A 17,936-nucleotide genomic window follows, 5' to 3' on the forward strand; every position below is an offset into this window, starting at 1 on the left:
ACAACTTCTGGCATAAGAAAACCTTCAGTAAATATTATCTATCATAATCAGTACAGAATCTTCCTCATTCCTGTAGTAATTACACTAATTTACAAACCCTATCTGCTTTTCATGTTATCATACATTTAGTGAAACAGCTCCAAACAATTCTTCTATCTTGGAAAACTATTTTTTTAGTAACTCTCTCTTCATATCCTATACCCCCAGAACACTCTTAATAACTCTTGGTAAACTCCTCCCTCCCCCACAGTTTGGTTTTAAGTCAAATCAAATCAATTTAAATTGAAGTAATCCATAGCACCCATGCAACAATTTGAAGCCCCATTGCATTTGGCGTGGCCCATACTGACACAAATAATACTCTTTCTGAAGGGTATAATTTCCCCTAAGTAAAATTCCAAATTGAGTATCAAGAAAAATTTATGATGGTTTAAAATCTGAATAGTATTTTCTAAATATGTAGATTACGGTATCAAACTACCTCAAAACTTTGTGACTTAAAGTAGCAACTATTTTCTGTGGGTTGACAGGGAACTTCAGCTGGTCTTGCATGAACATGTATGTGGCTGTGGTCAGCTGCCAGATCAGCTGGAACTGGGTGATTTAATATGGTTGCATATACGTATTTGGATTTTCAGCTTAAATTGTTGGAACATCTGCGATGGCTGGACCTCTCTTTCCAAATGTATTTTCAGTCTGAGTTTCTTCATAGCATGGAGGTTTCAAAGTACCAAAGAGAGAGAGAAAATAGAAATTGCAAGGCTTCTGAAGGCCGTGTCTTGGAAGGTATACAAGTTATTCTGCATTGTATCAGTCAAACTCAATCTAGCAGGCCTCAAGAGGTCAAGTTCAAAGTGTAACCTATAGGAAGTTCTTTATATACTACAGTTTACTCAGGGATGGTCCTGAAAGACAGGGATGAAGAGAAATCCTTCCAGAAGACAGAATCTCAAGCAGCACACATGACTGTGTATTGCACATGGAAGGAAAAATGGCGAGAGGCACAGATCTACAGATGGGCAGTGACTGATGGTTTGGCTGGCTGGTCAAGGATTTGGAAAGAATATGGTTAGAAAATTGGTGACAAGAATGTCTAGAGAGGAGGTCAACCCCCACCCGCAAATGCACACCAAGTGTGGAGATATTTGTGTCCTGTGTGAAAGCTCACCGAAGGGTAATCTCAGCAAAGAAGAATCTTAATTATTTACGCAAGGAGACCAGTTCTTTGGAGTCAGTCAGCCTTTTCCCCTAGCCACTGCTCTTCCTTGCCCAATGAGCTCATGAACAAAGTGGCCATGGTAGCAGGAATGGTGATTATTCATGGGCTCAACAACATGGATTTCTATTCACCATATCTGGCTACTGCCACTGCTGAGTGCTCACTTTGCCAAAACATTGGCTAACAGTAAGCTCCTAATATGACACCATTCCTTGGTGGAATTATCTGGCTTCCCTGTGGCACATTGATTAATTGGAACACTTCTATTATTGAAGGAGTAACACTTTAGTCTCACTGGAATTGATATTTTACTCTTCTGTGTGCACGATGCTTCTAAAAAATCCCACCAACTGTATACTTTCAAAATGCTTTATTCACTATCATAGTATTCCACATAGCATTGCTTCTGATCAGAGAATTTGCTTCACAGCAAATGTAATACATCAATGGGCTCATGCTCATGAAATTCACTAATAATATCCTCTTCCCCATCATCTTAAACCAACTGGCCTGAAGGAATGGTGGAATGGCATTTTAGAGACGCAATTACAATCAGAGTGATAACACTTTTCAGATTAGGGTGATGTCCTCCATGTTATAGTATATGATTTGAATCAATAACCAAGATGTGATGCTATATTTCTCCCACACCAGCATTTATGGCTCTGAGAATCAAAGGATAGAAATGAAAGTGGCTCCCTCTCGATATTACCTCTAATGATCCACTAGTGAAAATTTTGCTTCACATCCTTGTACCTTTGGGCTCTGTGGATATAAAAGTCTTAGCATCCATGGGAGAATGTTTCCACTGAGATAGTTCAGTCTATATGATCTTGTAGTTTCAATAAACTTCTTTGGAAGGATTATTCTGAATTCCTGTCAGACAGTTCATAGATCTCCATTTCTTTATGGTCAGTTAATGAAGCTTTATTAGTTTCTTTTGGTGGTGTCGTGTATTTGCAATACATATACTTAATAAAAGACTTATATTAAGGATATGTGAAAAATTGCTCCAAGTGAATATTGACAATGTAATAGTAGAGGTGATAGAACTTGGGGGTTAGAATATTGGGAGGGTATATGAAGAAAAGGGTAAGGATATTTATACTCTCATCATGTATGAGTTTCAAGTAATCCTATGTTAGTGTAATGGAACAAGAAACAAAAGTTTAAATATTCTTTAAAGCAATAAGGTAACAAATAGAGGAAATAAAAAAGTAATGATTTATGTTACTGGGAGAGGAGATAAGCAAGGTTGTATAAGATAATATAAATTCTTCACCTTTTCTGAAAGTCAACAGATCACTTCTAAAGTTGATAAATAAAAATAATTACCTGAGCATATTATTTAAAAGCATGAAACTAACTACTATCAGATCCAAAACAAAAAAATAGTTTAAAGTGGTTGCTTTAGGGGTATGAAGGTAGAAAAGAGTAGGCTGGCATAAAATGCTTGCTTTTTAGCATACATTTTTCTATATTATTTTGCTTATTTTAAAGAAGAGCACATATTACTTTGATAAAAATATTTAAAATGATAGACAAAAGTCTGCATTTATATTATTCTCACTATGCAAATTATTCACCTATAGGGCCATGTAATATGCTAAAACTATGCATTCTTATTAGAAGTCACCTCTGGGCTACTTGAAGTAGAATATATCTAGAATCAAGATCAAATGTATTCTCTTGACATCTTAGAACTATTTTAATTTGCATTATACTTGAACCATGACTTTCATGGTTAGCTCTTCTTCAGGGTTTCTAGCCACTTTTTAAGTCCAACTTCTCGGATATAGCTTCTACTACATAGGGTACCATTTTATCTCCAGATGCAACCCTCTTAAAGCCATTCATTCACCATGCCAATCTAAACTGAATCAATTACCATTTTTATTTCCTTCAGGTTCTGTTATTTTTCTTTTATTTCTTTCTTTTTTCTTTCTTTTGTTATACATCATTGGTTTTCCTTAAATGTCAGGTGATCCTTGGTTGTCCATTAATACGGTCATGTGTCGCTTAATGACAGGAATTTGTTCTGAAAAATGTGTCCTTTGGCAATTTCATCATTGTGCGAACATCACAGAGTGCACTTACACAAACCTAGGTATATAGCGTACTATACACCTAGGCTATATGGTATACCACTGTCACATATGCAGTCATTTGGTAACTTATATGGTACATGACTGTAGTTAAGAATGAAGGTCTGTGTCAGTTTTTCTTGGGAGCTAGTATCAGTATCCTGTGCTTTTTTCCCCACTGTTCACATTTATGAGTGGGAAGATTGCCTGGGAGCTTCATGATGTGGATAGAATAAGTTAATCAACAGACTTTCTTAGAGGGGTTTTGGTCAGATAGCCAGCAACAGTATTTGAGTCTCTCAAATACTAAAATTAAGAGGGTTTTAATGTGGAGTGCCAAATCCATGCTAGAATTAGCTTTCCCAGATAGTTCATTTAAATTTTTTAGAGATAAGCCTTAGGGTTCCCTGCTGCTCCTGCCACGCACTGATAAATATCCATCTATCAGCAGATTTTTGACTAATGGTAAATGTAGCTTTGGGCATTAAAGTGACAGTGGAGACAACTGGTACCGCTGTTCCATGTGCAGACCTTCAATCAGCCCCCTTGTCTATAGTCATTCTCTTCCAGCCCTTTTAAATTGATAACTCCTAACTGATATCTTTTCTAGGATTCCAATGACAAACCAGGTCTCTCACTGGGCCCCCTTTGAAGTATATCTAGGCAAATCTTCTAAACAGTTTCTCTAGCATAATCCTACCATCTATTTTTGTTTTTCCATAAATGAGATAAATTTTCTTATTTGCTCATGAACTCCCTTCTCTCTATTACGGGTTAAATTTCTGTATTTTCATTTCAATGGGGTTCTGGAGGGACAGAAACTGAAAATATGTGCTCAGTCTACCATCTTGGTAAAATCTCACACACATACACACACACAACTTGTTTTTTTCATATATGTCTTCTCTACTGAAGCTCCTTAAGGACAAGGATGTATTGTAAAATGCGTAGCACAGTGCCAGGAATATAATAGGATTTAAAGGCATGTGGCTAATTGGATCTAGATGTCTGGATGTAAGAGAAAAGAAGTTACAAATGACAGAACTGCTCGAGCCTAGATGACAAGTAGGCTGATATAAACCATCAAAGGAATAGTAGATTAAATTTTTTTTATTTTATTTTAGTGTTGGAAATCAATAGTTACACCCCAGCATGGGTTTTAAGGCGTCGATAGAGGCAGTAGAGGCAAATAATAAAAGCTATTTTTACAAGACTTGGTTAACTGAATCAAAGGTACTCTCGTGTGCTAGAATCAGAGCCATATAACTTCATACAAAATTATCAGGGAGACAAGAGTCCTGCTGCTGTCAGAGAGAAGAGTGAAGTCATTTTAGCTCTTGGCTCTCACCTAACCAGGTAAATCAACTTGGAATATTTCTTATTAGATAAGAAAACCAGCTCTACCCATATTAGAGCACGATAAGGAACTACTACATTAATCCAGGTATGGTGTATTATTAAACTTTAAGTCCTCAAGATTAGGTACTCAATTAATATTTAATGAGTGAATGTATTCCTAACATCTGTTCACAAACGAGTCAAGAAATAAAACTTTTACAGGTGAAAGCCAAAGGAGCCAGTTAGTGATACTTTCATTGCTAGTAGCTATTATCAAAGTGCCTGGCCCAGATCAGGAACTCAATAAATACTTATGAGGCTAATGAGATTATTAATTAATGTTAAGTTTTTGAAACTTTAAAAAATGTCTGCTTTTAAAACAAAGGGTGGTATACAATTCTGTAGATATACTAAAAACTACTGAATTGTACACTTTAAACAAGTGAACCTTATGATATCTAAATTATATCTCAAGAAAGCTGCAAAACAACAACAAAAACTCACAAGGAAACTTTTCCAGGCCTTCTGAATGACTCTGGCAGCTTTATCCCTCTTTGTATATTCTAATTCCTGTATCCAAGGCATTTAAAGTCCTGAAAGAAAATAAGCAAAAGGGGTATACTTAAAATTACTTTATATACTCCATTATGAAACTATCACTAGAACTCAATTAAATAGAGTTGTATAAAGGAAATAATATATAAATAATGTCACATTAAATTTACAGTAGTAATGTAGTTCTGAGATTCTTTATCATAGTCTAAACTGAGTAAATTTTGCTTAAAATTTTAAAATTCTGAACTATTACTTGTGAAATGCTGAAAGGATTTACAAATCCCAAAGCCCTGCAGTATTCAAATGTATAACACACATCTACTAATACATGCATTACATTTAGAGAGACAGAGACCAAACAGAAAAACTGTAAAGGATGTGCCATTTATTAGAAAAAATAAAAGAAAAATTTCTTTATATATTATCTTTAATTTGTTTTTTTTCTCTTTTGATGCACAAATTATTTGGAAGCTTAAAACTAAAGATATTTTCTTCCTAACTATATATTGCTGAGTTTTAAAAACTGACATTTTTAAGAGTAGGAAGAAAAAAAAAGTATGACTTTTTTCTTTTTCTTCAAGTAGCTGTAATCATATAGAAGGCATGGGGATATAGGTTAAATCTTTAAGTTTAAAGTAATACCAGTGTTTAAATCTTAACATATTCTATCTCCTACTTTGTTGTGTAATCTCGTATAAGTTTTTAAACTTATTCTAACTTCAGTTTCCTCATTTGTAAAATATGGGGATTCATAGTACCTACGTTATAAAATTGTGAGGAATAAATCAGATACTACAGGTAAAGCATTTAGTACAGTTTCTGGCTCATTGTAACCATTCAATAAATCATATCTATTATTATAAAACAAAGTATTTTCAAAAATAAGAACTATCCATGTGTGTTATTTTGGATAAAAATTGATGTAATGAACATTTTAAACACAATTATGCTCATAACTTACAAATAACTATCAGCACAAATAATAGTAAGGAATGATATTTAGGGCTTAAAAGATTTGTTAATTTTGATCGAAGGATCATATTTTGAGATATACTCTTTCTAGCCAGCAGGTGGAGAAGGAACAAAGTGTAGTTTATCTGTGTATTTCAGGATATTTCAGGAAAAAAAAAGTTTTCCTTGTGAATAGTGTGGTAATCACTTTTAATAAGTTTTAAGGACACTGTCACTATTTCTATCATTAAGAGATTAATATAGAAGATAGCTTTGCCATCTGAAACTTATCCTAACTTTAAAAATCATATCAAAAAGTTAATTTTAAAATGTGAGAAAAAAATAAAAAAATAATTATGCTGAAATTTGAAACATGGCAGTTACTTCAGTTCATTACTCTAAGGTTTTTCTGTCCATGTTCTTTTTCACTGGTCAACATACAGAATACACTTATCTGGTTATTCACAAATAACCATAGAATTGGGATAATATTTAAACAGAATTAGAAAATATGTAAATATCATTCTCTATTTAATACCTCATTACTGTTTAAATTATTCATATTAATTACTTATATTTATTTACTTTAAAAGTTACTATGTAAATAACACATAAATACATTCTGGTAGTAAAAATTTCAAATGTAGACTTGTAGAGTGAAAAACCTATTTCTTCTAGTCTAGTCCTCTCTTGAAAGATTACTACATTTCTTAAATAGATGTGTGATTCTTCCAGATCTTTTCTTATATATTTAAATTATAACTATATATATACACATACACACATGCTTATATATATTATATATACACACATATGGTACAGAATTGTTTGCATGAATGTGATGTAACTATACATATTTTCTGCAACATATGCTAACAATATGTGTTGGAGACATTACCATGTTAATACATATAGATCTTCCTCATTCTTTTTATAGTCGTACACCATTCCTAAATATGGATATGTCCATACTAAGTATTTAATTATTATTGGACATTCAGATTGGGTTTTTTTTGCTGTTACAATTATAAAACGAATATCTTGATACATCTATTTGTGTACATATGCAATAATTTTTGTTAGATACATTTTTAGAAGTGGAATTGCTGTGGTGTATATATTTTGCATTGACTGTCTAGAAGGGGACACAAGATCCTGCTAACAATGATTGTTTCTGGGGAGACCTCGGAGAACTAAGGAAACTGGATTTGGAAATGAAAAGGTTTTATTCCAACATATTCTTTTATATAGTGTAATTTTGTTTTTACAATGTACACATAGTTCATATATATAAATAACTTCATAAAAAAGAATAGAGTATGCACATTAAAATTTTTACACAGCCAAACTGTCCTCAAAAATGTTAATTTACACCTACAAACATTCTATGACGGTGCTTAATTTCTAAATTTTACAAAAATGAATAACTAAACATAGATGAGACATTAGGACTATTGTGGGTCTTTTAATATTCTTTCCAATAATTCGATTATTTTATTCTTATTATCATGCTTAGTGATTTAAGGTCTAAAGCAGCATACATATATGTGTGAGGTAGCACAAGATAGCATTAGTGTTAATTCATACAAATTGCATATTTTCCCAAATACATTCTCAATTTTGTAGGTAAAAATTTTAAAGTAGGTTTTAAAAATTCCTTTTAATTGTGTGAACATGTCTGAAACAGTTTTATTGGGCACTTTGACTTAAATAATTTCACCCAGGCTTCCTGCACACACCTGTTTCCTGCTTCTCATGTGATGAAGGCTAAAGGTTATTAGATGCTGACAAATCAGTATCCTTATATGTGTATTTGTTGAACAGATCTGCTAGAATCTCATCCCCCTATAACGTAAGATTCCTTAGAACAGACTCTTTTCTTGGATATTGCTATATCCCTCATTTCTAGCAGAGTAGATGATCAATATATATTTGCTGGCTGACTGAACAGGAGATTGGTTAAATAAATTACGATGCATTCATACAAAAGAATCTCATGAAAATATTAACTGGTGCTGTAAATGTATACACACTGACATGGAAAATGTTTCAAATCATAATGTGCCATTTTTAAAGAGAAGTTTGTTAAACAGTTATCTGTAATAAGCTATTTCTGTTAGCTTCTCTCTCCCCTATTCAAATATGTGCATGTGGGTATAACTTTGTATGTATGAGTATAAATATGAATGTTAACAGTGATGATAGAATTAAGGAGGAATGATTATTTTTGCTTACTTCTATAATGAACATGTACTACTTGAATAACAAGAAGAGTTTTTAAAAATTAGTTTTGTCATCAGCAAGAGAACGAGTTATCAGACATATGGTGGGGGAGGGAAAAGGCATAAGGAGTTGGGGTAGATCTACTGTAGGTGGATCTCTAAATTTTGTGCTGCTTTGAGTGTGTTCTATAAACTTATGCCTGTCTCTGAACTGCATGTTTCCTAATAAGATAAATAAAGAAACAGAGTATTTAGAAACTTTTTCAGCAATTTGACATTGCTGTGGCACACAAACATGTGATCAGTGGACTTATAGTTGGTACATCTTTATTATTTTTCCTTTCTCTAGTAATTCATTTTTATTTTATTTTACAAAATGTCCGCAACACATTGAAAATAAATTTTTAAAAGGTTCTTCACCACTGAAAATTGTTCTAAAGTGTAGTTTTGGGATTAGGCCCAGGAGTTACATTCAGCTGGTTTCCTATTATGTCAATAGTATCTGTTTAATGTTCTAGGAACCAGAATCTATACACCAATACCTGATACCCCTGTACATATATCAGACACCACTTGTATGGATCTTAATCTTGCTTAAGGATCTTGTTCTTACTGTTGCTTCTGTATCCTTGTTTGGACTGGGCTTAGTATGGTGGGTGTTGGGGAACACAGGCAAATTTTAACATATATTAATATCATGCAGCAATTAAAAATAGTGTTTTAAATAAATATTTATTGGGGGAAATAATACAATAAGTGACAAAAGAGGCTAAAAATTCTACATATTATATTAATTCATTATTGTTTAAGCAGAAACCTGAATGAAATGGAGTGATCCATTTACATATCCTAAGAGTTTTCTAGGCAGAATGGCAAGGTCGAAGACAATGAAATAGGAAGCTGGAACAGGAATGTCAGTGTGACTGTAGACAACTAGAGAGAAGAGTGGTAGGAGATAAAAGCAGAGAGACAGTAGGATCACAGATTACACAATGCCTTCCATTGTAAAAAGTTAGAATTTTAAGTGTAACGGAAAGCAATTGGAGGGTTAGATCAAGGAATAACATGATCTGACTTGTGTTTTTCAAGTATCACTCTGAAAGGGACAAAACAAAAAAGCTAAGCTACTGCTATGGCTCAGCCATTAATAATTATACAATACCAAAATGTATGATACAACGACAGTAATACCCTATAATTATAACACTCTGTGATACCACCCATGGTGATATGAATTTGGATATAACTCCTGTCTCCAAAACTGGCTTACTCTGGATATTTAGTTGTTTTGGAATAGATCAACCTTATCCTGTATACAATTAAATTTCCAGAACCTACTTAGTGTCATGGCAGGATTTTTTTTTTTTTTTTTTTTTAATTAGGAAGATGAGGGTAGAAGATGAGTGTGTGTATGTATATATGTATGTTGTGGTGGTTTGGTGCAAGAGGGCTAAATTCTCATTTTGTATTGTAAGAAGTTACCAAAAATACTAAATCTAAAGGAAATCAAGAATAAGTAGAATAATATATTATTGAAAAAGTGAAGGTAAAAACCAATACATGTGAAATGAAGAAGGTAAAACAGAGTAGTGGGATAAAGAATGACACGGTATTTCAGCCCGAGTGGTCAGGGAAGTTCTCTCTAATGGGATGACATTACTTTTCATGATGCAAAGAGATGACAGGAAACTGGTAGAAGAGAATTCCAGACACAGAAAACAGAAAATAAAAATGCCCCGAGATAAGGAGCTTGGTGTGTTCAAGTGGTTGAAAAACAAAAGTGTCATTGGCGCTTAGAGAAGAGGCAGAAGGGTAGAATTTTAAATTTTAAATTTTCAAAAATTTTGTGAGCTGGTTTTTAAACACAGCCATTAGGAAAAATTAAATTATTTAAACCTACAATTAAATAAAATAAAAGTAATAAAGACTAAAAACTCATCGATTAGTAATTATTTTACTATTGAAGAGGATCAGGATACACCACCCCAAAATATGCCATTTTGGCATAAGCACTGAGTTGAAGGCAACCGAGAAACAGCAAATGCAGGAAAAGCTCTCTACTCTCCTTCTAGCTGCCTAAAAGTAGGACATAACTTCCCTTTGTGAAGGTGTTCCTCTTCTCCTTTGCCATACCAGGAGGAAGAAAATAACCATTACCATTGGCACTAAAATGGGTCTGCACAAACAAACCTCACTTAAATGACCTTTGTCTTCCATTAGTTTACCCCCAAAGCTTTCTTTATCTTGTCACTTCACAAACCTTTGATAAAAAGGTATATAATACTAACAGTCTCTTTAGGTTTTCACTTCCTTTTCTCTGTGCATGAAAAATTAAAAGATTAACATCAGATGAAATTTATGTCCTTTTTGTCCTGTTAATTTGTCTTTTGTGATTTTAACTTGCAGTCTCCAAACGCAGTACCTGAGAGAAGATGAAAAGTTTTTCCTCCCAATCATTATATTTTACTACTATTTATTTTCAGGTTATTTTTGTTTATTGCAAGGTTTCTCAATAGTGGCAATACTGATATTTTGAGCTGAATTCTTTATTGTAGGGGTTGTCCTGTGCATGGTAGAAGGTTAGCAGAAACCGTGTCCTCTACCCATCAGATGCAGGTAGCACAGTTGTGACAAACAAAAATGTCTCGACATTTCCAAATGTCCCTTGGGGAGCAAAACCACCAAGTACTGATTTCTGCATATTATCTAATGGTGCCTGCATGGTGGAAACACTGTATAATGGTGCACTACCATACATCTCTTCCCAATTCCTGAGTCCATGATCATAGATTGTAAGTGGCCAGGGTGGGAGTATTTACATCACAGAAATGGACAAACACCACAAATCAGGTCTTGATTTATTGTTCTGTTGATTGTCTAGATTTAAGAAAGCGGTGAAAATGTTAATGCACACTAACTTGTATGTCACCATTACATTATGAATAACACAAAATATCGATGAAATATCTTCCAGTATTCAAAATTATCTGATTCAGAAATGAGTCATTAGCACTACTGAGAAATAATTAAGTTCCATATATTTCAAAAAAGAGAATATGCTCAGCTGTGTCAAATGTTGTTGGAGGACAAAGTAAATTGAGAATAAAGAATTAGATTTAACCAGATAAAGTTGCTGGTGTCCTTGATAAGTACTGTTTCAGTATATAGCAATAAAAAAAAGCCTGGGATGGGTTGAGGAAGTGGGAAAGTTGAGAAAGTTTAGTACAGTAACAATTCTTTGCAGTGCTGTAAAGGAGCAGAGATATGGGATGGTAGCTGAATGGTAAGAATAGATTCAAGGGATTGTGAATAAAAATAAGGGAGATATTAAGGCATATTAATATGCTGTTAGAGATAATCCAGTAGTGAGGAAGAAAAAATGTGGAAAGAGAGGGATAAATTGAAGGGTAAAAGTTTTGAGTTTAAGAGGAAAAGTTCCAGAGAAAAAAGGGGGTAGGGACAGTTAATGGCCTTAGATAAAAAAAAAATACTGATGTCATATGGTTATTATAAGCCTACAAATAAATTAACCAATGTGAGAATACTTCATGAATTCTAAGACACTAAAGAGTACTGTCAAACTACTGTTCATGTAATGAAAGATTTTATTACACCCAGGTTCCCCTTGCTGATTCAGTGATATAAAGACTTTTAACGATTCCAAATCAATAAATATTATTATATCATGGCTCCACTGATCTATTTAGGCTTCATAAGAAAAAGCATACAAGATAAATTCTTAGATTCTCTGTTCCGTTTACTTTAAAAGCTGGAAAACAGTATTAAAATATGCTGTTATCAGAATCTATACCTCTCATTTTGTTCCTACTGTTTAATTGAATAAACAAATGTTTCGTAACCTTTTATAAGTTTTGTAATTTCGCTTTTCCTTTTTTCCTGTGGTCCAGAGGCAGAGGAGGGACAACTACTACTAACCTACCTATTCCGTAAAAACGCCTTTCCCTTTCCCATTTCTAAATAACTAAATGAAAAAGACGGAAAACCATTTCATGGACCGAACAGAAAAAAACTGTAAGGCAAATTAACAAGCATTTCCCCCTGTGCCTCAACGTGGACGAAATAGTATCTTTGCAGAGGTGCGAGGAGTGAGGAAGTACGAGCGTCCACAAGCGCAGGGAGCTCTTTTCAACCTGAGCGTCAGGAATTCAACGAGGGCGAAGAGAGGAAGCTGGTGGGGAGGGGTTAATCCAGGGCAAGACTGTAAACAGAGGCTGCAGGCCTAGCGGGGGCTTCAGAGAAACGTAACATCCTTAAGGGGGATGGACAGGGCGCGGTCCTCAAAGGTGTGCCCTAAAACAGACTAGGGTCTAACCAGTCGCCAAAGAGGCGAGCGGAACAGGAGAGGTACCCGCTTAGAGGGAGGGGACACCATTCCCTTCACCTGCCAATCGCCGCTGGCCGGGGCTCCGCTGGTTTCCTCGGTAACATTGCGGACGGAAATTACGTAATTCAAGGTCCGTGCTGTTTTTCCGGCTGGTCCTCTTAGCCCCGCCTCTCGGTCCCGCCCACCGGCCCCAAGTTTTCCCTCCACCCTTAAGTCCCAGGTTTCGCATCCGTGGAATGTGAAGGTGGCTGGATCTGTTAGAAGCCTTTCCTGCGCCTGTTAGTGGCTTTCAGACAAAGGACTTTGGAAAAGAAACCGAAGGGATTTTCTGAGAAGTTGGCCTCAACATATTATAAAACCCGGGCACTTCAAAGTTTTTAAAGATGTTGGAAAAATATAGTGAAATCTTTTCTATTGAATTTATTCTTTATAAGTAGGAAAACTGCTCTTTCTATGATGAGACAGTCCTTGCTCAGGATCAAAGAATAAGTGGCACGTGACTGCAGTCTAATGCTATTTCTATATGTAAACTTTTTAGCTGGTAAATCCTAAATCGATTTTTAATTGAAAACAGTTGGCCTCTTAAATGAATTTCCAGATAACCTTAAATTATACAAATATCGCAAGTTTGTAATTATACAAATCTAAAGCAAATTTGATTTGCTTGAATTCTACATATCTCACATGCTGGCAATGCTTTTGTTTGTCAGGGATTATTGCAATGTCAAACAACCTTTTTAGAAACTGCCCAGTTCTGTTATTTCTCTCCTATTTTTATGCATGCAATACAATTAGTTTATAAAAAAGATTAATGTCTAGGGGGGAAAATACTGGAGGAAAAATTTCCTTACATAATAAAAACATCTGTACTGAAGAAAGTCCCTGTAGGCTAATTCAGCGACTCACTGAGCTTCCAGAGTTCTTTTTTATTTTTTCCAAATCGAGTTAATAGTCAATATTATTTTATATTAGATTCAGGTGTAGAGCATAATGGTTAGACCCTTATATAATTTACGAAGCGATCCCATCAACCTAGTACTCACCCTGTGCTATGCATAGGTTTTTTTTTTTTGTAATTTTTAAAAATTATTATCTTTTTATTGACATTGGTTAATGAAATCCGGTTTCAGCTGTACATTTTAACAGTAAGGTATATATATATTTACATTGTGTATTCACTTCCCATAGTTAGGTTTATTTCTGTCACTACATGTTGGACTCCTTTTACCCCATCTACCTCCCTTCTCCTCTCTCCCCTCTGGTAACCACTAGTCTATTGTCCATGTCCCTGAGTCTCTGTTTGTCCTGCTCGTTTGTTGCTTTGAGGTTTATATCCCACATATAAGTGATATCATGTGATTTTCAACTTTTTCTGTCTGGCTTAGCATAATTATCTCGAGGTCCATCCATGTTGTTGCAAATGGCAGTATTTCCTCTCTTATAGCTGAGTAATATTCCATTGTATATATGTACCACAGTTTATACAATCATCTATCGTAGGGCACTTTGGTTGCTTCCATGTCTTGACCACTGTGAATAATGCTCCTATGAACAATGGTGTGCAAATATCTTTGCAGATATGAGTTTTCAAGTCTTTGGGGTAAATACCCAGTAGAGGGATTGCTGGATCATATGGTTATAGTTATTATAATGTTATTAACTATTTTTCTTATGCCGTACTTCACATTCCTGTGACCATTTTGTAACTACCAATTTGTACTTTTTAATCCTTTCACCTTTTTCACTCAGCCTCCCAGTCCCACTCCCATCTGGCAATCACCAGTTTTTGTTCTCTATATTTATGAGTCTGTTTCCATTTTGTTAGTTTGTTTTGTTCATTAGATTCCACTTATGAGTGAAATCATACGGTATTTGTCTTTCTCTGTCTGACTTATTTCATTTAGCATAAGACTCACTAGGTTCACCTATGTCATTACAAATGGTAAGATTTCATTTTTTATAGCTGATATTTCATCGTATATATGTCCCACATCTTCTTTATCCTATTGTCTATTAATGGGCACTTTGGTTGCTTCCATATTTTTGCTATTGTAAATAGTGCTGCGATAAATATAGGGTTGTCTATATCTTTTTGAAATAGTGTTTTGGTTTTATTTGGATAAATACCCAGAAGTGGAATTTCTGGGGCATAAGGGAGTTCTATTTTTAATTTTATGAGGAAACTCCAAACTTTTCCAAAGTGGCTGAACCAATTTGCAATCCCACCAACAATCAATGAGGGTTCCCTTTTCTCCTCATCCTCACTCACATTTATTGTTTTTTGATTTATTGTTGATAGCCATTCCGACAGGTGTGAGGCGATACGTCATTATGCTTTTAATTTGCATTTCTCTGATGATTAGTGACATTGAGCATTTTTTCATATGTCATTGGTCATGTGTATGTCTTCTTTGGAGAAATACCTATTCAGGTCTTCTACTCATTTTTTAATTGGATTGTTTGGGATTTTTTCGTATGAGTTCTTTATATATTTTGGATATTAATCTTTTATTGGATGTATCATTGGCAAATATCTTCTCCCATGTAGTAAGTTGTCTTTTCCTTTTTTTGGTGGTTTCCTTTGCTGTGCAAAAACTTTTTAGTTTGATGTAGTCCCATTTGTTTATTTTTTCTTTGGTTTCCCTTGCCTGAGACGATATATCAGAAAAAAATATTACTAAAAGGAATGTCAGAGATTTTACTGCTTATGTTTTCTTCTAGGAAGGAGTTTTATGTTTTGGGGTCTTACATTTAAGTCTTTAATTCATTTTGAGTTTATTCTTATACATTGCATATGATCGTGGTCCAGTTTCCTTTTTTTTGCATGTATCTGTCCAGTTTTCCCAACATTATTTGTTGAAGAGACTGTCTTTATCCCATTCTATATTCTTGCCTCCTTTATCATTGATTAAATGACTATATAGGTGTGGATTTATTTCCAGGTCTTTATTTTGTTCCATTGATTTATGTGTCTTTTTTTTATGCCAGTACCATGCTTTCGATTACTATAGCCTTGTAGTATAGTTTGATATCAGGTAGCATGATACCTCCAACTTCTTTCTCAAGATTGCCATGGCTATTTGGAGTCTTTAATTGTTCCATATAAATTTTAGAATTATTTGTTCTAGTTCTGTGAAAAACGCCGTTGATATTTTGATAGGGATTGCATTGACGTTATAGCTTGCTTTGAGCAGTAAGGACATTTTAATGAGATTAATTCTTCCTTCTTATCCATGAGCATGGTATATGCTTCCTTTTATATGTATCTTCAATTTTTTCTTTATCGACTTATAATTTTCCTAGTACAGATCTTTTACCTTCTTGGTTAAATTTATTCCCAGGTATTTTATTGTTTTTGATTCAATCATAAAGGAGATTATTTTCTTAATTTTTCTTTCTGATAATTTATTGTTGGTGTATAAAAATGCAATCAATTTCTGAATATTAATTTTATATCCTGCTACTTTACTGAATTCATTTATCAGTTCTAACAATTTTTTGGTGGAATCTTTAAGGGTTCTCTGTATAGAGTATCATATCTTCCATGAATAATGACAGTTTTATGTCTTCCCTTCCCGTTTGGATGCCTTTTATTTCTTTTTCTTGTCTGATTGCTGTGGCTAGAACTTCCCAGAGTTCTTTAAAATCATTATCACAGTCGTAATAAGCAGGAGTGAGCTTTAGTTCCCTTTCATGTAGTTACCTCGATGCATTAATTTTCACAGTAGCTATGAATAATAAACTTTAAAGATATAGTCATGGAAACGTGTACTTATACATGATTTTTTAATCTAGTAGAAACTAAGTTTAAGATTTGAATTAAAAACTACAAAACTGCACAACAATGTTAAATGTACTTAATGCCACTAAATTGTACTCTTAAAATGGTTAAAATAGTAAGCTTATGTATATTTTACCACAATTTTAAAAAATTAAAAAACTATAAATATAAACTAGTAAGTGATTTTTAAAAGTATTTCTAAATGTAGAGAATGAAATATAAAAACACATTAAGGGATACTACCTTGTTTACATATTACTTTTAAGATCAGCCCTACATATGTTTAATGAAGTGCCTATCTGAATTACTAAAAAAAATAATTATAGTAGTTACTGTTCAAGCATTACTATTTTGCCTATAATCCAATCCAGAAGAATTCAGTATTTTCTTAGTAGTAGGCTCAGACCTTTTTTTATTGCTCCAATATATGTAGAAATCTTTCGGTTCTTTAAAAGAAAGAGTATCTTTCTTTGAAGTAGTTACAAAGGATCATTAAGACTCAAAACAATCAGGTTTTCTGTTTATTCCTTTATATGTACCTGCTTAAATCTAGGAACTGTTTACTAAGAAACAGAAATCAGGGGAATGTCTGGATGGTTTTATAGAAATCTGTCCTTTCTTTCTGTTCTTCATACCTTTATTGTCCTCCTCCTTTTCTTTTTTCTTCTTATTATACTTGTTGTAGTATTATATTTATAAAATTAGTATTTTTGCTTTCCAGTTAGAAGACAAAGGCAAGAGATAAGGAAATAAATGAATTAATGAGAGAGAAGGGGAAATTTTTTGTGCAGAGGTAGAGTCGCAATTACATGCCATTTCTTTCCTTCTGCTGCTTCGGCACTGGAACGAACTCCATCAATGGACAAGACTGCCCTTGGATGTGAGCACAGAATCTTTTATAAATATCTCACATAGTAGAAAACTACAATGTCACCATGAGTAGGGGTGTGGGTCAAATATACAAGTCCTGCAGTGGCCTAGAGGAAGCCAGAAGAGCCTCCAACCAGGCATCAGTACTCCTGTTATGAGGGTTAGCAGTCTGAAGAGGCTGGGAGAAAGGAGTTGGCACATTAGCTACTTCTTTGCACAAAAATCTGTCTTCCTCATCCCCATGACTCTTGTTAAGGATTGCCTTGTTGCTGTCTTAAAAGGAGTTTATCAATGGACAATGTTAGTAGCAATAACATTTTTTTTTTTTCATAAAAATCAAGATGAGGGCCCATATCAAGTAGGCAAGTTAGAATTTCTCTTATTCTTGCCTTAGTATCCTGAATGATCCAGGATTTTAACTTTTTGGTAAGACAATTTAAATTAGTTAACAAAAGAAACATATAATATTAGCAGTGGTGTGCTAGTAAACCACTATCAAAAAATAAATAATAAAACCCCGAATTTAGCATTTGCCAATTTTTGGTGCTGAAAACACTCTCACTATGGGCAA

At 34.1% G+C, this 17,936-nt stretch overlaps 1 protein-coding gene across 1 annotated transcript in view; it reads right to left on the reverse strand.

The window, feature by feature from the left end:
- The window catches only part of CUNH11orf65 (chromosome unknown C11orf65 homolog), a 50,755-nt gene extending 37,934 nt beyond the window's left edge, over nucleotides 1-12,821 (reverse strand). Inside the window, exons 1-2 of the mRNA XM_039883172.1 lie at nucleotides 12,772-12,821; nucleotides 5,146-5,234 (exon numbers count right to left, since the gene is read on the reverse strand). Coding sequence (XP_039739106.1) covers nucleotides 5,146-5,226 — 81 coding nt within the window. The 5' untranslated portion in view covers nucleotides 5,227-5,234; nucleotides 12,772-12,821. The remainder of the gene's footprint in view (nucleotides 1-5,145; nucleotides 5,235-12,771) is intronic.
- Nucleotides 12,822-17,936: the final 5,115 nt, after the last annotated feature.

The sequence above is a fragment of the Pteropus medius genome, unplaced genomic scaffold (assembly GCF_902729225.1).
Source record: "Pteropus medius unplaced genomic scaffold, Ma_sr-lr_union100, whole genome shotgun sequence".
Lineage (NCBI taxonomy): Eukaryota > Metazoa > Chordata > Mammalia > Chiroptera > Pteropodidae > Pteropus > Pteropus medius.